The sequence below is a fragment of the Strongylocentrotus purpuratus genome, unplaced genomic scaffold (assembly GCF_000002235.5).
Source record: "Strongylocentrotus purpuratus isolate Spur 01 unplaced genomic scaffold, Spur_5.0 spur5_scaffold_18, whole genome shotgun sequence".
Lineage (NCBI taxonomy): Eukaryota > Metazoa > Echinodermata > Echinoidea > Camarodonta > Strongylocentrotidae > Strongylocentrotus > Strongylocentrotus purpuratus.
The window spans coordinates 6,979,005-7,003,414 of NW_022145603.1; the positions used below are offsets into that span (position 1 = coordinate 6,979,005).

Here is a 24,410-nt window from a genome sequence, read left to right on the forward strand (position 1 = left end):
AAAAAATGCAGAATCCAATAGATGAAATTAAATCGAATCAATAGTACCGTGAAAGGCCTGTTTACTAATTCTATGCATGCTTTTTAAAAACAATTGCTCTTGACAACTAAAAAGAGAAACATGCATAATATATCGAAATACATTAGTAATAAACAGTCCTATCACATGTACCAGCAGTACCTGCTTCAAGAGATGTTATATCGACTGACGTCTGGTTGACCGAGAGTAGCAGCTCTGTTCTATCATCATTTAAAGTAAATGATACCTATAAAGAAATACCAAAATTCATGTAATCAATCATCTTCATCTTCATTATCATTCATTTATTTTTCGGGGAGTAATTTCCTTGGGGGGAGGGGGGGGGGGATTTTCCGGGGAATTTTTGTCCTCTAGGGTGGTTGTTCTCAGGGGGTAATTTTCTGGGGAAGGGGTTATTTACCAGGGGGTAATTGTCTTTGGGGGTGTATTGTCCCGTTCGTAACTGGCTGGGGGTGATTGTCCAGGAGGTCATTGTCCTAGAACCCAACAATACCACAATCATTGTAAAGAACTATGTAACTGCTTTTAAAAATCTAACCTGAAGACAGTCCTTTTCTTGAAAGCATACAGTACCTAAATGTGTAGAATTTGGACACAATTTTTAATCTTGAATTTTCCTTTCTTTAATATGTTTTACAATGCGTTTAGGAAAAGAAACTAGACAGATGGCGCATTTAAGGGACATTATTAAATATTATAATTAATATTTAATATAATAATCATTATAACCATTATTATTACTATTATTATTATTATTATATTTATTATTATGATTATCATAAGTATTATTATTAATAATCATTAATTTTATTATTATCATATATAGTGATTAAGAGGAACACTTCTGAAGAAAATATTCTCACATTTGTAATGCCTTGTGTCGCAGCAAAACCTGTAAAGACGGTCCCTGTGTTGACAGGTTCACCATTCCTGAATGCTACGCCGGTACGAGTCTGGAGAACAAATGGGTCATTATTGTTGTATTGCATCATAATGTACTCGCCAAACCCATTGAAGCTGTACATCCTCCCATCAAAGGTTAAAAAGTGTGGGTCACCAGCTCCCTGAGCTAGAATGATAATAATGATGAGAAATAAAATTGTAATAATATTAATAATAATGGTAACAAAAAGTAAAAACGATAGTAATATGAATAATAATAATAATAACTAGAAATATCGCAATCTGTATTGCCGCGCAATGCGAATGTATCCCCCGGCAGTGGCAGCGATTTTGTGTCATCCTTATGATCGAAGGAGGGACAAAGATCCCCTCTCCCCTCCCTGAAACAAAAGAATGATGTAGAGATTGCCACTAGTGGCTCAGACTATTGTCAAGACTAGGAGCAGCATCACCAAAACAATATGTGTATAGATTAGACTAATGCATCTCTGTAGAAAACTTGAAAGAAATCTGTCAAGAAATGTGGCAGTTAGAGCGAACAAAAGACAGCCACAAAAATATAACCTTTGACCCTATAACAGACGGAACACAGGTGGCAGCATCACCAAACACTAGAGATGTGTAGATTGTACCAAGACACACCTCCATACAACATTTGAAAGAAATCCGTCAAGAAATGTGCCAGTTAGAAGACGGAACACTAGGGGCAGCATCCCCAAACTTTATAGGTGTGTAAAATATGCCAAGATGCCAAGATGTATTTCAAGTATTTTTCTGATTTTGAGCCCGATTTTGTGTCAGTCGCAAGCTCAAAAGTATCTCATGGCATGTATTAAATCAATGCAGCTGGATACCGCAGCGCACACACTACATGTAATTCAGATTCCAATTTCTGATCACCGCATAGGTAGTTTTCAGCACGGCGAGCTCCGGCGTGGGATACCTGCTCCGGCCGCTAGTGCTATAGATCAGCGGGGGAATGCACGGCGTGCCCGCTTGCTTCCTTTTGACTTTGTACATGCGACCGAAAATTGCCTCGCTAAGCCGAAAACTACCTCCGAAACATCGAAAATGGAATTGAATATTGTCATGGTAATTCATGATTTTTTTTCCTGGGATTCTTTTTTTGTTTAAATAATAATAGTATTTGCTTCATGATTTGAACAAGAAATGATAATAAATAGGAAGTAAAGAGTCCAAAAAATAGGATTTTTTTTCTTAAGTGGCCGAAAACCCCCTCCTTTACTCTACTATGTAGAAGCCTTACGCCTCCTCAGAGTCATACATAGCAGTCTTTACTAGCGTTGTTTAAGCTACCATTGGCATTGCCAATTGCCCCTTCAAATCTCACCCAGCTTTCCCATTGCAGACCTAGGGAGGAACTCTCCCCATGTAGGTCGAAAGGTGGGAGGATATACTCGCCATGATGATGAACATTAAATTATCAAAACAGTGAGACAGACTAACATGACACCGTTATCAATGCGTGGGGCCAGGCTTACTCACAGATTTCACAGGAAAGTACATAAAAACTCACAAAAACTGCATGACGTGAACGCATTCAGGACTTTCTCGTCGCCATCAAAGTGTAGCCTTCCATACACAATAAGACCAAGATGAGAGATACATGATCATTCCAGTAATTTTAGGTTGATGGGTTTATTCAGGGTTATATAGTCTAGACCCTCTAATTTCTATCGAGTATTGTTGCGGTATTGTTTTGCCCCTAGATGGCGCTATGGCTGCATGACACTTAGTGTCCCTTTATAAAGGGACACTAATGACACTAAGCAGACTCCACTAATATTAAATGTAATGCAAAGTTTTGGGAAATTTTGAAAATTGGATGGAAAGTACTTCTGTTTTGCCCCTAGCTGGCAGCATGACAAGGATACTCCACTAAAAGACAAAATTATACAGTGAAACCAATTCATGAAGACCAGTAAAAAAGGGAGATATTTACCAAATGCGGTCTTTATTAAAAGGCTAGCTTTTTCGTTGTATCCATCAAAATCTCAACACTGTAATGACCATGTACAATTAAGTTGTCTCTTTATCTATGAGCAATACAGTGTATTATACTGCATTAGAAATTGACTCAAAATTTGCTGTGCATTTTCTATTTCTGCTCATGTTTAATGTGTACGTAATTCCTATACTTGATTTACAAAAAGCAATCTGAATCAGAATATATTTTTCAAAAATTTCTAAACAGAAACAATGATCTGCTATATGGGGTAATTGATGTCTTAATAGACAAAAAACTCACCACTATTGGGAGGGTTGTATCCCTCACAGCTTGCCTGTGGGCGACGCTCCTCATAAAGATCACAATATCCCTCACTCAGAATAGCCCTTTCACAGCACATTTGTCTAGGTACAACGTCCTCACCTAAAACATTGAACGGATTTCAGGATAACTTATTATTAAGCAGTCCTTTACAGTGTACCAATCATCAAAAATGTGTTCTGCATGTCAGTAAATCCTTGTGTTGATAATATATATTCAAAATATGGGTTTCAAATATTACTTTATAAAATAGAGATTGACACAACCTTAATCAAGATCGACGCACCTGCATAAAAAGCTATTTTGTTTATATTGTAGGATGTAGAGCAATTGAGTTGCTCGTATAGAATCGTCTTTAATTGCTTGTTCAGATACCCACTCTTAATTCTAAGGCTGAACCTCAACCCTAAATCTTTTACCCCAAATATAACCCGAACCCTTACCCGAATCTAAAATCACAATTGTATTACATCATCAGACACCAGTACTAACATTTGGTTATTGGAGAAGAATGGTTAATTACTGAGAGCATGAATAATTATGAGGTGGTGGTATATTCGTTGTATATAGCCGTATTAAGTCGACCGTCACTAGCTAATCTGTGACAAATTCACGTCCCGCAATTAACTTGAACCCAAGTCTGACTAAAGCTATAGTCAGCAGCTTTATGCTTAGTTTCTTCATACACTTGACTGTACTTCTTTTTTGTTAGCCCATAGCATGCAGGTGATGTTTTTTTTTTAGGTTTGATTGTATACATTGTAGCTAGACACAAATTATCTTTAAGGTGATTGGTATTTACTGTTTGCTAATGTGACGCACAAACAGTATAATAATTGAATATGATGTAGAATACATATATACATGAAAGTTAATATGCTTAGCACTACAATGTATTGAGCTTCTCCAGGCATATCAGCTCAATTATTATGTTAACCAAATGATTGGTGAAAGGCAGCCACATGTGATTCATTTATTTAGATTATCACATATCTATATATACCGGTATATACATATAATATGAATATAGGAGTGACTTGTATAATGTACTATGTAGAGAGCGTGAATGGAGGGGGCGAGGGTACTCAGATTTTATTTGGACGGGGGTGTGACGCTCAAGCTCAAAACCCGTATCCATTTTCATTAGTCATTTTGGTAGAAAAAAATACAAATTTGTAATGATTTTTCTCAAAATTTAAGCCATTTTTTTTACCTGCAAACACTGACAATTGTGGAACAATGGACCCATGTTATGCTATGGTCACAAAACCCAAAAGTAGCCTGCTCGGCGGCCGAGCGGCGAGTTTTTAACCAATTTTGCCCGGCGGCTGCCCGGCCACCGAGCGGCGGCCGCCCAGGCACTGCTCGTTTTTAGGGCATCGCTCGGTCGCCGCTGAAGTTTTAGCGCGGAGTTAAAATTTGGGCGGCGCCTGCTCACTTTTCACTCACCGCCCAAAATTCGCTCGGTGCCTGGGCGGTCGCCGCCCGGGCACCGACCTAATCGCTGGGCGATGCCTTATTCCAGCAGCGACCGAGCAGGCTACTGATCGGTCGGTCGATCGCTGCTCTGATTTGTGACCATAGCTTTAAGCAATTTTTTTTTTTTTTAAATATAGAAAACGGAATCCATGTTTAGGGATTCTTTGGTGGAAAACCAAACCATTAGAGCGGCATATCCCTGTATGTCTTAAACATGTGAGTACCTCATATTGATTGACGACTGATCACTGACTGATCAGATCTCTAGTGCTTGATGACTATATCCCAGCATTTCGATGAATGATGAAAGTGGGGATTTTTTGGTGGAAAACCAAACCATTAGAGCGGCATACCCCTGTATGTCTTAAACATGTGAGCCTCATATTGATTGACGACTGATCACTGACTGATCAGATCTCTAGTGCTTGATGACTATATCCCAGCATTTCGATGAATGATGAAAGTGGGGATTTTTAACAACTTTACATTTGCTACAGGCTGATATTTGCAAACACATACATGAAACTTACTTTTCCATTCATCATACAAAGCGTCATTTCTTCTTAGAGATCTGGTAAGTAAGAGTGCCTGGAAATTGCTGGATTCCCATAGGTTCTGGTAGTCTGTGACTAGAGCATTATTGATGTAGTTACAGCGGAAACCCTCATCACCATCCGTGGTTGACTGGAAGCATTTCACTGAATCTAAGCGGGCGAAGGGTGGGCAGGGTACGGGGAAGGGGTTTTAGGAGGGATTGGGGGTGGGAGGTGTCGGAGAATGGGTTAGGAAAGGGATAGATAAGATGTACAAGTAATAAGGCTAAAGCCACGTTCATTTAGATGAACCCCAATTTTGAAATAAATCATTACACCTTTCTATTTTTGACCATAACTATAATAATGATATCCTATATTAAAAAAGAGTTTCACCAGGATGGTTGTAATAATGTTGTTTTAATTTATATCATCAAAACTGTTTGTTAAATTTTGCTTTTGGATGTGATAAAAGAACTTTAAAATCCTCCTAACGTCAATTTCCGTTATCAGTAACATTTACATGAAAAACTGAAATAATTTCCTCTTTTGGAAAATAAACAAAAGTTAAGTAATGATACACCTGTCATGTATCAATATATAGCTTCATGTCTTTGATATTCGAAGCTGAAAGAAAATTTCTAAAACAGTTCTCTCACAGCACGACTTTAATATATTAGTTGTTATTAAATTGAATGTCGATTTCAACAGCATAATTTACACACTTATTTTAAATAATGATATATAATTTGGGGGGATTAAGTTGCAAACAATAATTGATCATGCTAGGCAGCAATTGCTGTTTATGTTTGAAGTCAAAGAGGCAATATTTATAGCAAATATCAGTCATCTTGGGATATTTTTCGAACTTACTATAACTGGCACTACTGAAATCGGGATCGTTGCCCCTGGGGAAAGTACATCTTCTGAAGTTTACGTCGCTTGCAGCTTGTTTCCTTGAACAAGGACACACAGATGCATCAGGATAGTTGTAGGTCACGCTGAGGTCATTTTCATACCAGATCAGACACTCAACACATGGGTTGACAAAATCGGCACCATTGAGGTCTAGGCGATAAATGTAGCTGCCCTGAAGGTACCAATATCACACAACAAGTTTAAAGTAAACCGATCATTAACACACAAACTATAACTCCATGTATGACTTGACAGCATCACGAAATATAGTATTGTGAAACACATATATTGTTAATCTGCATTTTATAAAAGTGTGATAAAGATAAGGACACTCCTATATTTCATAGACTTAACTAACTGGATCAGATGTGACTTCTTCAAAGATACAAGGGACACAATTTGTCAGTATTCCGTATTCATCTCAGGTTTGTTGTTTATTTAAAGTGTATCAATCAGAGAAAAAGCATTTCATAATGTAGCATAAAATAAAATATCCTTGCTTCCAATTGACGAACATATTATGAGATCAATTAAGCCCTCAATAAACCCTTGTCCTGAAAGTGCTAAACAGATAAGAACAGCTTACCGTCTGACCCGTATTTCCAGTGACCAAGTCTCGTCGATAACTATTATAAATAGTGTCCTGATCAGTATCTTCATACAGATTCATTACATCGTCAATGTTACTGTATCCCACTCGTGCTGGTAATGGTTTTGATTGAGTCAGCCATTGAAGGTCCCCTGCCTGGTAATTCATCATTACACCTGTCTGTTTGCCGTCGGTGAATACCACAGCCTGGTAGGTGTTTGTCTATGTAATAAATAATAATGATAATAGCTGCATTTATTTTGCGCAGGTACTTATTCTGGGGGTGCTCAATGCGCCTGCAATGTACTATGATTACTCTGGTTACAGTCTAGCTGCCCTCAGGCGCTAAAAACATTCAACAATAATTCCTACCAGGTACCTATTTACTACACCTGGATGGAGAGTGACAAATGCAGATAAATATATTGCCAAAGGAAATTATTAGTGGGGAGGGACTTGAACTGCGAACCATATATATCTTAACCACAGCAGGGTAATCGGTATATATATACTAGACACAGTTTATCCCATGGAAAATCAGATTAAACTTGAGCATTTTAGTAAAAGAGAAAGTCATTTACTGCGTTAAAAATGATTAAAGAGAAGGTGGGGTTCTGATAAAGGAGAAAATTAGCATTCAGTACGTTTCTTGTTACACCGTGTGGCTGGGTATTCCTGAAATAGATTATTTGGTTTGAAAGGATATAGAAACGAAAAAGAAAGAGAGGGAGCAATACTCATTTGGTTTTGTCTCATATAGGATTATCTGATACGGTTGGGAGGGAAGTAGAGACAATTAGGAGAGAGAGTATTATTTCGTCAGTGACGTTATTCCGGGTTACGAATGCAGAGAGAGAGAGAGAGGGCGCGTGAGGCTCGAAGTCCCAGAAGCGGGTTTGATAATTGTTCTTTATCACTCTTACAAACGGTCAACCTCTACAATATGGCACAGGAAAAGACCAAACACCAAGACCTCGCCCAGTGGATGACTCACTTAAACTATAGGGGAAACTGAATGAAAATCTGGGATTATTGATAGAGGTCAGCATCATGGGCGTCGCTAGACCTTTTTCAGTGGGGGGGGGGGGGGGGGGTGTAGAGGCCAACGATTACCGACAAAACTAGCCACCAATTACCGACAAAATCTACAAATTCAACCCTATGAACCTGGGGCCGAAGGCTAAATTGTTTTTCCTATGGACTATCTATAGTACTTGGGCTCATTAGGGGGGGGGGGGGTGATCGGTGAAGCTTAGACGTTTTATCACAATATAGAGAAAGGAAGACGATTAATTTTACCGTTTTCGACTGTTAATCCTTGGCTGAATGAAGTTCCCCCCCCCCCCTCCCGCGCGAAGCGCGAAAGCTTTGACGTTTTTTTTTAAATTAAATTATTACTAAAAAAAGACGATTTGCCGTACCGTTCTCGACTGTTTATCCTTGGTTGTATTCAGTTTCTCCCCCTCCCGCGCGAAGTGTGGAAGCTTTGACGTTTCGTTGAATTATGAGAACATCAGACGATTCGGTGTACTGTTCTTTACACTTAATCCTTATCTGAATGAAGCTTCCCCCTCCCGCGCGAAGCGCGGAAGTTTTGTCGTTTCATTTAATTATTAGAGAAAGAAGACGATTCGTCGTTTTCGACTCTTAATAAGCCCTTTTCATCTGAATTCAGTTTCCCCCTCAAAGCTTTGACGTTTCCTCATGTTATTAGAGAAAGATCACGACTTGTTGTACCGTTTTCGACTCTAAATAAGCCCTATTAATTTTGTCTGAATTCAGTTTCCCCTCTTGCGCGAAGCGCGGAAGCTATGACGGTTTCTTAAATTATTAGAGAAGAAGACGATTCGTTGTACCGTTCTCGACTCGTCTAAATGAAGTTTCCCCTTCCGCGCGAAGCGCGAAATTTTTGGCGTTTCATCACAATATAAAGAAAGAAGACGATTCGTCGTACCGTTTTCGAATCTTAAAAAGCCCTATTCATCTGTATTCAGTTTCCCCTTCACGCGCGAAGCGCGAAAGCTTTGACGTTTCCTCATATTATTAGAGAAAGATCACGATTCGTTGTACCGTTTTCGACTCTAAATAAGCCCTATTAATTTTGTCTGATCTCAGTTTTCCCCTCTCGCGCGAAGCGCGGAAGCTTTGACGTTTCCTTAAATTATTAGAGAAGGAAGACAATTCGTTGTACTGTTTCGACTCGTCTAAATGAAGTTTCCCCTTCCGCGCGAAGCGCGGAATTTTTGGCTTTTCATCACAAAAGAAAGGAAGACGATTCGTCGTACCGTTGTTGACTCTAAAACCTTGTTTGAATTTAGTTTCCTCGAAAGTTTTAAACTTCTGATTTCTTTAGCTAATATTATAGGAAAGTGAAACTTCGAGAAAATACAAGTATTGTAGTTGTAGTTACTCGCGAAGTCGTCACAGCGAATAAGAAGTCACAGTTCGTAGGGAAAGATGTATATTGTCGGTCGACCGACAATATACATCTCACCGACTTCAAACTTCTGCATTGATATAGTACACGAGGATCGAGCAAGAATACCGACAAAGCTGACCCGACATAGCAACATATTTACCCGTGTCTTTCTTGCTCCCTCGACGAGACGACTCCACCCAACAACCCCCTTCTCTCTTTTACTCCCACTCTCAGACTCTTACCTCCCCTCTCTCTCCTCTCTTTCACCCCCCGTTTCTATTGTTTCCCTTTCACTTTTTTTTCTTTTTTTCCTTTTCTTTCTTTTCCTTTCTTTCCTCTCCTCCCTCTTTTTCTTTTTTCTCTTTCTTTCTTCTCTTTTCTTTCCTTTCTTTTCTTTTCTTTCTTTTCTTTTTCCTTTTCTTTTTTTCTTTTCTTTTCCTTTCCCTCTCTTTTTTCCCTCTCTTTTTCCCCCCTCTCTTTCCCCCCTCTCTTTTATTCCCTCCCCCTTTCCTCTTTTTCCCGACGGCAGCGCAATTTTACCGACAATATCCTGACAGGTGGGGGGGGGGGGGGGTGTCGCACCCCCCGCCCCCACACCCCCCCCCCCCCCTTTGGCGACGCCCCTGGTCAACATACCGGTATAGCAATTTCTATAAACGTGATTGCTAGCCGAACCACAAGAACCATGTTTGAGTGAAACGAATTTGACTTATTATTCAAGCATGTATTTTCTCTGAATTTCCAAATATCATGCGTAAACAAAGTCAAAAGAAAGTGACACTACGTCGCCTGTGGTACATGTTTCTAATCTTACCTCCTCTCCCGGTTGTGATCCAGGCGGCTGGATACCTTCCCAAGTGATCTTCAACGCTACTATTGGATTCGTTTCACTCAGTTCGGAGTCTGCCCTGTTTAGTCTGCTCTTTAAGGCTTGAAGAAGGGATCCTCCGTTGTTATCTGAGAAGTCATACTCATCTTGAAGCTAGAAAAATAGTTATATATATGTGAATAGAAATAAAGAACTTTAATATTACATTAAAAAAGAAAAATCTTGGATGAAACATCACATTCTGATATTTTACACGTTTACACTCTGAAGGCTTACATGAAGATGAGCTTATTATATAGCGATTGGTTTGCTACCAATAATGGCATCAGGCAAAGTTGTTTAATTTCACCAACCATGTTCAATATATTCTTGGAACATATCATTACAGAATCTCAATCAGCAAAGGTGGATTATATCAATCTGAGATTTGCCGATGACATCGACCTAATTTTTGGAATACCATATACACTCTAAAAAATGAAGTGCTGAATCACGGGTGCTGGGTACAAATATGCACCACACGTGCCAAGTGTAGCCCTTGGCGTGCATGCAGCGTTTGGGAAGCGATGACGAGCAGAAAAATGAGTGTTGGAAACACGTGCTATTCGAGAAATTGCACCCGAAGTGTGACCCTGCCTGTTTTAGCACTTGAAGAAACACCGGTAGTGCTGGCGCTCTATACGCAGGCGCACCAGCGTTCAAGGTGCTAAAGCAGTGCTTCACACAAAAGAAAATTTAAATGAGATAGGTCGCCACTCGGCTATAAAAGAGCGGGGATCTGAGAAGGTATTCATCTTTTTGGAGAATGTAAGTAGGAAGGAGATTGTGTACTATGTACACAGAAAGTGTATTGAATGTGTGTGCATATTCCAGGTGCTAAGGCAGTGCTTCACACAAAAGAAATGCAAAGTAATTTAAAATTCAAATGAGATAGGTCACCACTCGGCTATAAAAGAGCGGGGATCTGAGAAGGTATTCTTTTCATTGCCTAATAATTATGCTTGTGCATGATGATACCATTTCCAACATTCTACATAGCAAGACTACCACTGCATGTAATTGGCATATAAATGTGCAATCTCAATGTAACAGTAAAAACTGTGGCGTCTTTAGGGGTATGTTTTAGGTGCTTAAAGTAGGCTGAAAATAATGTTTGGGCTGTTTAACAGAAGGGTGAGTTTTCAGCACTACAGGTGTCATTTTGTGCATGCTGTTCGTGTGTGTTCTTTTGCACTATATTAGGTGCAAAAGTGTTAGCACTAGTAGTGCCGTTTTGTGGACTCTAAAAGGGGTTATTTAATACACTAGAAGTGTGGTTTTTGCGAGCTGCATGCATCTAATAGCACCAGAAGTGTAACAAGGCTTACACTTAAAGTGTGTAAAGTAGCACTTGGACTGGTGTTGAATTATAGCACGTGCACAAGTGCTACTTTAGCACAATTTGGGCAGTCGCTATGCGTTCCCTTACAGGTGCTGCCTCCAAATCTTGAGGTGCTAAAATTAGCACTTGATTTTTTGGAGAGTAAGTTCCCTTACAAGATTACAAAAAAGTAATCTTGGCATGAAAATCAGTTCAGATAAAAGCAAGACCCGTAAGATGGGTTCTTGTGTGAATGTAACTGTTAAGATTGAAAGAGAATCGCTTGATACCGTTAATCCATTCAAATATCTAGGGTCAACTATAACAGATGCAAGAAAGTCAAAATCGGAATTGCGGTGGCCACATTTACCCTTGCAAATCTGTAACCAATGACATTTTCGTCAGTTGCAGGACATGCCGATCCGACATCAAATTTCGAGAATGCGATATCTCCATAATTCTTAGACAGTAAATGTTGGAGTTGCACCAATGTGAAGTCAAAAACTTTGCAGTCCATTTGGTAATAACTACTGAAATGAATTTGTGTAAAATATGAGATATCATGGATCGAATGTCACATTTTATTTTTATCCGCAAACTTTGGTCACACCCATGATACACATATATCACATATACCGGAATAGACCGGGCAGTGTTTCACAGATTTGTCATAAATACCAGTTCACCGACATCCAAATGAAATGTGAGTATTATAATTAGCACGTACTTCAGTGGTATGTCGTTGAACTTGTCCTTGTTTCAGTTTCGTTAAACTATGAACTGTTTAGTAATTTTATTCAAACTCTTTGAACAAAAGTTTCTCTAAACCACTCAAATGCTTGCTTTAGGATCAAAAGTATAGCAGCAACTATAAATGAGAAGTAGACATCGATATAAATACTGTAAAGACATTGTAGAATGTAATAAAAAAATATTAAAAATTATATGTTAAAGTATTGAGACACTAAAGCAGTGTAATGGCATTCAATCCACCATCAATATCATTATGATAATCATCAACCATCATATTTTACTATCAACCAGCGTCTTTTAATATCAACATTATCATTGTTATCATGATCATCATCATTATTTCCCCCAAAATTGATATATTAAATTAAGACCGTTCGATCTAATGTATCTTCTTCACAGGAATGATATTACAAACTGATTTTGCTTTCACATGGAAGTAAAACAATCTTCAAGTTTACTTATCACTACAAGAATATTTTTTGTGTATGTTTGTAGTTCCATTTCGTTATATATTCAAAATATAAGTTCTAAACAGTACTTCTGTCAAGAGATTTTGCAAGTACGCTCTCAATTCCGACTTGGAATCTGTGTGAATAGTTTTGTGTTATTCTTTATTTTCTTCATCCCCCTTCTTATTTTTAGCCCATATATAACAGTTTACATTTGTTCTAAAGGTTATTGGTAAATATATTTTTCAATGTTTACTCAAATCATACCTGATAAAATATTTTGGGATCACCAATGCTGAGGTCCACTGCAGCTCCTAGGACAGCGACTGACGCATCTCCATCAGTTGTAGTGAATAGAGATGGGTTTGTGTAACGAACCAGAGACTTGTCTATCGAACATTTGTCGTTGGAGAACTCGATCATGCCAGTAGATGTGAACTACATGCATATCAGATAATCAAAGAGATATTTGGTTCAAGATTCTAAGCAATCATGGATACTGTTATATTACACAAATGCTTTAGGGACATGGTTAAAACTATTTCCCAAGGCGATCTCGAAAGCTGTATTGTGCCCCGAGAAAAAGTTCACGGGCACAGTTTCCAAATCACATTGGATGAATGGTTTACTTGAACAAAATAATCAATCAATATAAGTTCTTTGTAACACATTTCCTGCGTGGCTCCCCAAAATAATATAAAACCCAAGATAAAAATGTACATCAAAAAGTAAAAAGATATGTGATATACAGTAAACATTATCACAGATCAACAAAAATCGACATGAATGGGTAATTTAGTCACCCTTTAAAGGCCCGGTCACACAGCCTTTCGCGTCTGTATCGCGGGTAAAATTTCGCGATTTTTTTTTCGCCCGCGGTTGCCCGTGGTGGAAAATGTGCAAAATTGGCTTACCCGCGGTTTACCCGTGGTATGCCCGCGGAACAGACGCCGGCGACTGTTCCGCGTCCTTATCGCGGGTGAAGCGCGGCGGTACCGCGGCCTACCACGGGTATAATAAAGCAGCCGAACCGGGCTGTAGAAATCATAACCGCTCCGTGCTTACACGCGGTACACACGCTAATGCACGTGATAACAACGCGGTACAGACGCGGAACAAACGTGCTATGACCGTGCTCCACCCGCGATTACCCGCTAAAATTTCGCGTCCTACCGCGTGTAACCACGTCTTAACCGCGGCCGTAGCACGTCCTAGCACGTTCGTTCCGCGTCTGTACCGCGTCTTTACCGCGTGTGTACCACGTGTACCGCCCGCGATTACCCGCGGTCTAAATTTTTGGGCAGCCCAAAACTTTTTCGCGCGGCCAACCGCGTGTGAATTTCTTACCGCGTGTAACGACGGGTAAAGTACGGCTGTATCGCGTCTTTATCGCGACCTCAAAGCGTCCAACAGCGTCTGCTTCACGGGCAGAAATTTTTGGCCGTGATTCGGCCGCGATACGCCCGTGGAGGGCTGTGTGACCGGGCCTTAATTAACACTGCATTATTCGTAAAAAAGTAGGGGAAACCCCTTTATGGTTGTCCATCTGCTTATCCCAATCAGTTCTACAGGGAGGAGAGATCCAGTGTTCACTGCAATTTTCATTAATTCCAAGGGACTGATAAACCAAATCATCAATACAACTAGTAGTACTAGAAATATGATACTAGTAATAGTAATAATGATAATGATAATAAAATTAATAATAATAAACCTACCCGTATCGTTGTGTATAGATGCCCGTCGCCAATCGGAATACATGACTTGACGTCAACGCACCCCCAAGCCAGTAAGTTAGATTGAAAAGTAAATTGTTCATCAATGTCTGCTCCATAATCCAAGTAGATAATCTCTAAGAAAATAAAAATAAAAGCAATTAAAGAAGAATTGAAGAAAAATATGAAAAAATAAACATTAGAGGGATCTTCGACTGCGCACAGTCGAAAATGATGCCTCTGCCATTAAGCGAGTTTACAAACAAAAACAGAACCAATTTCTAAAATTCAAGTTTAATGGTATTAATCCATTAACAATGTTCTCTGAATATCGCGATTACAAGCTATTGTTTATATACATGTATTACCCTTTGATCTTTGATCTCATGACCCTAAAATATAAGCAAATACATGACTCAGGTTTGGCGGTAATCCATCAAATCGGTTCCTGAGAACGCGATCACGAGCTCTTTTTGCATACATAATGAGCTGTGTGATCTCTAACCTTTGACCTCGTGACCCCAAAATGTAATCGGTTCATTGGATTTGCAAGATAAGTACATGACTGAAGTTTGGCGGGAATTCATCTATCGGTTCCTGAGATAAGGCGACATAAAGACGGACGGATGGACAACCCGAGTACGTATAATGTCTCCGGATACTTTGTAGAGGAGGCATACAAATCGAATTATCAAGGCAATAACAGGCAATACGATAATTGACACAGGCGCGGATCCAGGATTAAAAAAATGATTTCCGAAGGCAATGAATTTGATAAAGATGACGAGAAGAAAAAAAATACCCGTTTGAAAAAATTAATCTTCACTTGGAGGGATACAGTAAAATAGAGTCAAAAGTGGTATCTTAAATTCGATTAACGACAGTAAGGGAAAGAGTTACCTCATTTGTGAAACTATCAGTCAATAAATGAAACAAAGTAAACGGACTGATTATTTCTTTCAAAGTTCAAATCTGTATGTCTGTACTTTCACTTCTGTTGACTCTCAAGTAAGAAGAAACTCAAAGAGTTTCCTCAACAATCACTGTAATTTCTTTCTTTCTGTTCCCCTGTTCGCTCTGTATCTTTAATTTCTTGATAAGCAACGAATAAGAATTTCATTGGATTTTGCTTTACATCAAAAGTGAATGTATGTATGTTTTTTATAATCTATTCAGAAGTTATAAATTACCTGTTTCACATGAAGTGCCTTCGTAGCCAGGATTACACATGCATGTAACGTCGGGTGATCCAGCAGTACAAGTTCCTCTACTCGTACAAGAATCAGCAACACAAGAAGCTAAACATGTAAACAAAAATTGATTTCCGAAGGCAATGAGTTTGATAAAGATGACGAGAAGAAAAAAATACCCGTCTGAAAAGATTAATCTTCACTTGGAGGGATACAGTAAAAATAGAGTCAAAAGTGGTATCTTCAATTCGATTAACGATAGTGAGGGAAAGAGTTACCTCATTTGTGAAACTATCAGTCAATAAATCAAACAAAGTAAACGGACTGATTATTTCTTTCAAAATTCAAATCTGTATGTCTGTACTTTCACTTCTGTTGACTCTCAAGTAAGAAGAAACTCAAAGAGTTTCCTCAACAATCACTGAAATTTCTTTCTTTCTGTTCTCCTGTTCGCTCTGTATCTTTAATTTCTTGATAAGCAACGAATAAGAATTTAATTGAATTTTGCTTTACATCAAAAGTGAATGTATGTATGTTTTTTTATAATCTATTCAGAAGTTATAGATTACCTGTTTCACAAATCCTGCCCTCGTAGCCAGAAATACACGCGCACGTAAAGTCGGGTGATCCAGGAGTACAAGTTCCTCTACTTGCACTCGTACACGAATCGGCAGCACAAGAAGCTAAACATGTAAAAATAAAAAAATTGATTTCCGAAGGCAATGAATTTGATTAATATGACGAGAAGAAAAAAATACCCGTTTGAAAAGATTAATCTTCACTTGGAGGGATACAGTAAAATAGAGTCAAAAGTGGTATCTTCAATTCGATTAACGACAGTGAGGGAAAGAGTTACCTCATTTGTGAAACTATCAGTCAATAAATCAAACAAAGTAAACGGAATGATTATTTCTTTCAAAGTTCAAATCTTTATGTCTGTACTTTCACTTCTGTTGACTCTCAGGTAAGAAGAAACTCAAAGAGTATCCTCAACAATCACTGTAATTTCTTTCTTTCTGTTCACCTGTTCGCTCTGTATCTTTAATTTCTTGATAAGCAACGAATAAGAATTTCTTTGGATTTTGCATTACATCAAAAGTGAATGTATGTATGTTTTTTTATAATCTATTCAGAAATTATAGATTACCTATTTCACAAAAACTGCCCTCGTAGCCAGAAATACACGCGCACGTAAAGTCGGGTGATCCAGGAGTACAAGTTCCTCTACTTGCACTCGTACACGAATCGGCAGCACAAGAAGCTAAACATGTAAAAATAAAAAAAAATGATTTTCGAAGGCAATGAATTTAATAAATATGACGAGAAGAAAAAAATACCCGTTTGAAAAGATTATTTTTCACTTGGAGGGAAACAGTAAAATAGAGTCAAAAGTGGTATCTTCAATTCGATTAACAATAAATCAAACAAAGTAAACGGACTGATTATTTCTTTCAAAGTTCAAATCTGTATGTCTGTACTTTCACTTCTGTTGACTCTCAAGTAAGAAGAAACTGAAAGAGTTTCCTCAACAATCACTGTAATTTCTTTCTTTCTGTTCCCCTGTTCGCTCTGTATCTTTAATTTCTTGATAAGCAACGAATAAGAATTTCATTGGATTTTGCTTTACGTCAAAAGTGAATGTATGTATGTTTTTTTATAATCTATTCAGAAGTTATAGATTACCTATTTCACAAAAACTGCCCTCGTAGCCAGAAATACACGCGCACGTAAAGTCGGGTGATCCAGGAGTACAAGTTCCTCTACTTGCACTCGTACACGAATCGGCAGCACAAGAAGCTAAACATGTAAAAATCAAAAAGTTGATTTCCGAAGGCAATGAATTTGATGAATATGACGAGAAGAAAAAAATATCCGTTAGAAAAGATTAATCTTCACTTGGAGGGATACAGTAAAAATAGAGTCAAAAGTGGTATCTTCAATTCGATTAACGACAGTGAGGGAAAGAGTTACCTCATTTGTGAAACTATCAGTCAATAAATCAAACAAAGTATAAAACGGACTGATTATTTCTTTCAAAGTTCAAATCTGTAAGTCTGTACTTTCACTTCTGTTGACTCTCAAGTAAGAAGAAACTCAAAGAGTTTCCTCAACAATCACTGTAATTTCTTTCTTTCTGTTCCCCTGTTCGCTCTGTATCTTTAATTTCTTGATAAGCAACGAATAAGAATTTCATTGGATTTTCTTTTACATCAAAAGTGAATGTATGTATGTTTTTTTATAATCTATTCAGAAGTTATAGATTACCTGTTTCACAAAAACTGCCCTCGTAGCCAGAAATACACGCGCACGTAAAGTCGGGTGATCCAGGAGTACAAGTTCCTCTACTAGCACTCGTACACGAATCGGCAGCACAAGAAGCTAAACATGTAAAAAAAAAAAAAAGATTTCCGAAGGCAATGAATTTGATAAAGATGACGAGAAGAAAAAAATACCCGTTTGAAAAGATTAATCTTCACTTGGAGGGATACAGTAAAATAGAGTCAAAAGTGGTATCTTCAATTCGATTAACGACAGTGAGAGAAAGAGTTACCTCATTTGTGAAACTATCAGTCAATAAATCAAACAAAGTAAACGGACTGATTATTTCTTTCAAAGTTCAAATCTGTATGTCTGTACTTTCACTTCTGTTGACTCTCAAGTAAGAAGAAACTCAAAGAGTTTCCTCAACAATCACTGAAATTTCTTTCTTTCTGTTCTCCTGTTCGCTCTGTATCTTTACTTTCTTGATAAGCAACGAATAAGAATTTCATTGGATTTTGCTTTACATCAAAAGTGAATGTATGTATGTTTTTTTATAATCTATTCAGAAGTTATAGATTACCTGTTTCACAAAAACTGCCCTCGTAGCCAGAAATACACGCGCACGTAAAGTCGGGTGATCCAGGAGTACAAGTTCCTCTACTTGCACTCGTACACGAATCGGCAGCACAAGAAGCTAAACATGTAAAAATAAAAAAATTGATTTCCGAAGGCAATGAATTTGATAAATATGACGAGAAGAAAAAAATATCCGTTAGAAAAGATTAATCTTCACTTGGAGGGATACAGTAAAATAGAGTCAAAAGTGGTATCTTCAATTCGATTAACGACAGTGAGGGAAAAAGTTTCCTCATTTGTGAAACTATCAGTCAATAAATCAAACAAAGTAAACGGACTGATTATTTCTTTCAAAGTTCAAATCTGTATGTCTGTACTTTCACTTCTGTTGACTCTCAGGTAAGAAGAAACTCAAAGAGTTTCCTCAATAATCACTGTAATTTCTTTCTTTCTGTTCCCCTGTTTGCTCTGTATCTTTAATTTCTTGATAAGCAACGAATAAGAATTTCTTTGGATTTTGCTTTACATCAAAAGTGAATGTATGTATGTTTTTTTATAATCTATTCAGAAGTTATAGATTACCTATTTCACAAAAACTGCCCTCGTAGCCAGAAATACACGCGCACGTAAAGTCGGGTGATCCAGGAGTACAAGTTCCTCTACTTGCACTCGTACACGAATCGGCAGCACAAGAAGCTAAACATGTAAAAATAAAAAAATTGATTTCCGAAGGCAATGAATTAGATTAATATGACGAGAAGAAAAAAATACCCGTTTGAAAAGATTAATCTTCACTTGGAGGGATACAATAAAATAGAGTCAAAAGTGGTATCTTCAATTCGATTAACGACAGTGAGGGAAAGAGTTACCTCATTTGTGAAACTATCAGTCAATAAATCAAACAAAGTAAACGGACTGATTATTTCTTTCAAAGTTCAAATCTGTATGTCTGTACTTTCACTTCTGTTGACTCTCAGGTAAGAAGAAACTCAAAGAGTATCCTCAACAATCACTGTAATTTCTTTCTTTCTGTTCCCCTGTGTTATAAATGGTTTAGAGTGGCAGTGCGCCCTCTTGTGTTATGTACTGACTTGACAACCAGAATGAAGATTACTAGAATAAAGCACTAACCAGTTGAAGTTGTAAACTTTAAACAGACTTCATTGCCTATTATGTAGAGTCAAACAAAAGCATAAAACATGGTGTCAGAAGTGTAGTGACCATGGACTCATTCCTGAAATCGGCGTACAGCCAGGAAGAATAATTTACAGAGTCGAACTGTTCACGTTCCGAGCAAGTTTGCAGCAACCGAGTACACGCGAAGTCGTCGTACAGTGGACAGATTAGCGAATGGTTCGTAGCATAGCATCTATAAACGCGACGTCGTTGAGCAGCGGTGAATATGACTTATGAACATTGTCGCAATAGACTTGACTCGTCAGTCGATGTAATGTGAACTATCAATAATAATAACGATGTTTAGTTATTTTGGTTGTTTTACGTGTGCATTGTTTGGAATGAAATGGTGTGGATTTATGGAAAGAGTGCATTAATATCAGAATTAATACTCGATAAGTCCAATCAGTCTGGTTCATTCAGTGGGTTTAGCAGTATAGTTTACTCCGTATTAGAATTTGCTGATTTGTTACTGTAAGTGTAATTGTATAGGCGGTAGAGATAACCATGTCTAACACTGAGGCAGTACAAGATCCTCCCCAGAGGGGAAGTGAAGAGTCAGAAGGAGTAAATGAAACTGGGACTAACCAGGGTCAGGTCTTGAGTGATAACAATACTGATAATGATAGTGTTAGGACCAGAAATAGGCCGGGCAGTACAAGTAGAACAAATGTGCCACTCCCAAGACCTCTTTCGGTAAAAGGGGATATAAAGAAAAACTGGGGTATTTTCACCCAGATGTGGGACAGTTATGAGGTCATAACTGGGTTAGAACACGAAAGTAATAAAATTCGTGTGGCACATTTCATAACGGCACTAGGAACTGATGCATTGGAGATTCAACAAGGCCTCCCTTTCAGAAATGAGGAGGAAAGAAAGAGTTATAAATGCATAAGAAAACTCTGGTCTGAATATTGTGTCGGGCAAACAAACATTACTTTTGAAAGATATCAGTTCAATAAGTGTGTTCAGAATACTGATGAGTCAGTTGAGAATTATTATGTGAGGTTAAGGTCTCTTGCAAGTACTTGTGAGTTTGGTACTCTAACTGATGACCTCATCAGAGATCGAATCGTTCTAGGGATTAGAGACGATAATACAAGAAAACGTCTTTTGCAAGAGCCAAATCTTACTCTGTCTAGTTGTTTGGATATCTGCAGAGCTATGGAGTCGTCCAAAGCTCAGAGCAAAGCCATGCAGGAACCAGTATCTGCCTATGCAGTGTCCCATAAACCAAAGGTTTGGAAGCATAGTGGGGGTAAGGGCAAGAAGCTAGCTCCTAAATTGATTAATTGTGGTTTCTGTGGTAAGCAGCATGAAAAAGACAAATCAAAATGCCCAGCTTATGGCCAAAAGTGTAAGCTGTGCAAAAGAGAAAATCATTTCGCTGTGAAATGTAGACAGAATAAGAACAAGGCTCACAGAGTAGAGACAATTGAAGAGGATGAAGATTCTGAACAAGAGTGTGTATATGTTTCTCTGATAGGCACAGATGAAGCATTTCAGGTATCTGCTGATAGTAAGGGTCCAAATTATCAGAAAAAGATCATTGCAAAGTTTAGAATCAATGACGAAGACGAGATTGGTATGCAGGTTGATTGTGGAGCGACATGTAATGTTATCCATCTAGAAGATGTTCCATCTGGGACAGAGTTAACTAGTACAAATCAGGTTCTGATTGTGTATGGTCAAGGAACAGTACCAGTTGCAGGGAAATGCAAGTTGCATCTTAGGAATGTAAAGAATAACAAGAGGTACTTAGTTCCATTTGTTGTTGTGAAGGGCGAAGTCACAAGACCACTGTTGGGAGCTAGTACAGGCCAGCAGATGAAGTTGATCAAAGTACAGTATGAAAACATTGAAGTTGTTCATGCAGTAGCTAATGATGATATTCTGATCCCATACAAGGATGTATTTACAGGGTTGGGTAACATGCCAGGAGTAGTTCATTTGACCTTAGAGGCTGAGGCAAAGCCAGTAGTGATGCCCCCTAGAAGGGTCCCTCTTTCAATTAAAGAAGATTTGAAAGAAGAGTTGTGTAGGCTTGAAAAGCTGCAGGTGATTGAGAAGGTAGAAGATCCTAGTGATTGGGTATCTAGTCTTGTAGTAGCTAGGAAACCAAGTGGTAAATTGAGAGTATGCATCGATCCGCAACATCTTAATAGGTCGTTGAAGCGTGAGCATTACCCATTGTCAACGATTGATGATGTCCTACCACAGTTAGCGAATGTGAAAGTTTTCAGCAAGGCCGACTTGAAGGAAGGTTTTCTACAGTGTAAGTTGGACGCAGAATCATCCAAGCTCACAACATTTCAGACACCTTGGGGTAGATATAGGTTTCTTCGCTTACCCTTTGGTCTATCACCTTCGCCTGAGCTCTTCCAGAAGCGCCTAGATCAGTGCCTTGAAGGCCTACCAGGAGTATTCGTCATAGCAGATGACATTCTCATAACTGGACAGGGTGAGACACATGCAGAGGCCTGCATAGACCATGATCGTAACATGACTAGTTTCCTTCGTCGATGTCGCGAGCGAGACATCAAGCTGAATTCTAGCAAGCTTGAGTACAAATGTAAGGAGGTGCAGTTCATTGGTCACCGACTGACCAAGGAAGGTGTTCGGCCCGATCCTAGCAAAGTCGCAGCTCTCGTTGACATGCCACAGCCAGTAGATAAACCTGGAATCCAGCGATTTGTGGGAATGGTTCAATACTTAGCAAAGTTCTTGCCATCATTGTCGGGGCTCAGCGAACCGTTACGTAGGTTGACCCACAAGGACACTCCCTGGAACTGGGGAGAAGAACAGTCTAGAGCGTTCATCGCGATCAAAGGACTTGTTACAGAAGCACCGGTTCTCCGATACTTTGATCAGCAGTTGCCGGTAGAGGGTCAAGGTGATGCCTCACAAAAGGGCCTGGGTTTCGTGTTGACTCAGAATGACCAACCGGTGACATACTCAAGTAGAGCGTTGACTGAGGCCGAAACTAGATATTCTCAGATCGAGAAGGAACTTCTTGCGCAAGTTTTCGGACTTGAAAGAAACCATCAGTACGTGTACGGTAGAAAGGTGATCCTTTGGACAGACCACAAACCGCTAGTGACAATAACGCGTAAACCGTTGGCTTCTACACCAAAGAGACTGCAAAGATTACTATTGCGAATGCAACAGTACAATGTAGAGATCTTCTACAAGCCGGGTAGAGAGATGTACCTAGCAGACACGCTGTCGCGAGCATACTTACCGAACTCCGAGCAATCGCCGACAGAGAAAGAAGTTGAAAGCATTCACATGCTTGAGGACATAGCGGTGTCGCAGAAGACGTTAGCGCTCATCAGGATTGAAACGCAACAGGATGAAAGCATACAAGCTGTAAAGGGACTGATCCTTGAGGGGTGGCCCGAAGACAAGTCTCGTCTGCCACCTGGGACTTCTCCATACTTTGACATCCGTGATGAACTAACGTATGATGAGGGTATAATCTTCCGCGGACAGCGTTGTGTAATTCCTGTCAAAGTGAGACCTCGTGTGAAACAGCGACTTCATAGCGCACACACAGGAATACAGGCCACACTCGCAAGGGCCAGAGAATGTGTATTTTGGCCAGGGATGACAAGCGATCTTACAGACTATCTCTCACACTGTGAAGTCTGTGCAACCTTTGCTCCGAAGCAAAGAAGTGAACCTCTGATCAATCATGACTTGCCGAAACGTCCGTGGCAGAAACTCGGTATAGACTTATTCGAGTTGAACAACAAGAACTATGTTTGTGTTGTGGACTATTTCTCAGACTACTTCGAAGTTCTTCCTCTGCCACACAAGAAAGATACCAGAGCAGTCGTCAGGCGACTAAAGAGCATTTTCGCATGTCACGGTATCCCAGAAACCATTATGTCGGACAATGGTCCCCCATTTAACTCTCAAGATTTCGCGACCTTCATGCAGGAGTATGAGATTGAGCACATCACGAGTTCCCCATATTATCCCAAGAGCAATGGGAAAGCGGAGAGTGCCGTCAAGATTGCGAAGGGTCTCTTACGTAAGACAACTGAAGCTCAAGAAGATTTTCAGCTACTGTAGCTCTTCTAAATTGGCGTAACACACCCACAGCAGGACTTGATAGCTCGCCAGCTCAACGCCTGTATGGTCGTCGCACTCGCACTCTTGTACCAACCGCGTCCAAGCTTCTGATTCCACGCACACAAAATAGAGTTGTCGCAAAGAAAGCGGAAAAGCAGAAGAAGCAAAAGCAGTACTACGATAAGAGCACGAAAGAGCTACCACCATTGAAACGCGGAGATATTGTTCGTGTTCAGCCGCAGTCTAACGCACAGAGTAAGCGATGGCACAAAGCGAGAGTAGAGAAACAAGTTGATTCCAGATCATATCTAGTCAGGTCAGAGAATGGCAATATAGTTCGACGAAACAGGAAGCACTTGCGCACATGTAGTAGCACATTCAGTGACCAGTCAGATATATTCTCCACGCCTACTAGTGTAACTCGCGAACAACCAGAGCCATCAACATCCGAAGCGAAGCGTAGCGACACAAATTCACCAGATCACGTAGCGAAGTCTCCTCGTCGCGAAGCAAATAATGATATTCGCGAACCCCAGCTCGCTGAAGAGACTCAAGAACCACCAAGACCAGCTCGCCGTAGTACCAGAGCTCGCCATCCACCAGCTCACATGAAAGATTTTGTTGTTTATCATTAAATAAACATTATGTGTAACTACTTTATATAGATGTAGACAGACAACTATATATTTGTTTCATTAAGAGAAAGTTAATTGTTTATACAGGAAAGTCACCTGTTAATTAACAAGAAAGAAAGTTAGTATGTTGTTTATATTGATTGGTTGATGTTGTTTAGACAAATCAAAACAAAAGTATTTGATTTTGGATCTATTTGAAATTTGATGAAGATGATACA

At 39.2% G+C, this 24,410-nt stretch overlaps 2 protein-coding genes across 2 annotated transcripts in view; one reads left to right on the forward strand and one right to left on the reverse strand.

Annotated features, from left to right (window-relative positions):
* The window catches only part of LOC100891475 (fibrillin-2), a 65,597-nt gene extending 51,189 nt beyond the window's left edge, over positions 1 to 14,408 (reverse strand). Inside the window, exons 1-9 of the mRNA XM_030989112.1 lie at positions 14,280 to 14,408; positions 12,829 to 12,999; positions 9,985 to 10,152; positions 6,749 to 6,973; positions 6,118 to 6,334; positions 5,242 to 5,415; positions 3,212 to 3,334; positions 903 to 1,108; positions 181 to 265 (exon numbers count right to left, since the gene is read on the reverse strand). Coding sequence (XP_030844972.1) covers positions 181 to 265; positions 903 to 1,108; positions 3,212 to 3,334; positions 5,242 to 5,415; positions 6,118 to 6,334; positions 6,749 to 6,973; positions 9,985 to 10,152; positions 12,829 to 12,984 — 1,354 coding nt within the window. The 5' untranslated portion in view covers positions 12,985 to 12,999; positions 14,280 to 14,408. The remainder of the gene's footprint in view (positions 1 to 180; positions 266 to 902; positions 1,109 to 3,211; positions 3,335 to 5,241; positions 5,416 to 6,117; positions 6,335 to 6,748; positions 6,974 to 9,984; positions 10,153 to 12,828; positions 13,000 to 14,279) is intronic.
* Positions 14,409 to 19,987: 5,579 nt separating this feature from the next.
* Positions 19,988 to 24,192, forward strand: LOC115925495 (uncharacterized protein K02A2.6-like). Its single transcript, XM_030989459.1, has 3 exons — positions 19,988 to 20,037; positions 20,641 to 23,516; positions 23,588 to 24,192. The coding sequence occupies exons 1-3, from the start codon at positions 19,988 to 19,990 to the stop codon at positions 24,190 to 24,192; spliced, it is 3,531 nt and encodes a 1,176-aa protein (XP_030845319.1).
* The last annotated feature ends 218 nt before the right edge of the window (positions 24,193 to 24,410 follow it).

Bases quoted from the DNA above. Each gene is read 5' to 3' on its own strand.
- LOC115925495 (XM_030989459.1), top strand. From the start codon at position 19,988: ATGTCTAACACTGAGGCAGTACAAGATCCTCCCCAGAGGGGAAGTGAA. The intron at 20,038-20,640 runs GTCAGAAGGAGT...GGATATCTGCAG, and splicing joins CCCCAGAGGGGAAGTGAAGA to AGCTATGGAGTCGTCCAAAG. The intron at 23,517-23,587 runs GTAAGACAACTG...ACACACCCACAG, and splicing joins GATTGCGAAGGGTCTCTTAC to CAGGACTTGATAGCTCGCCA.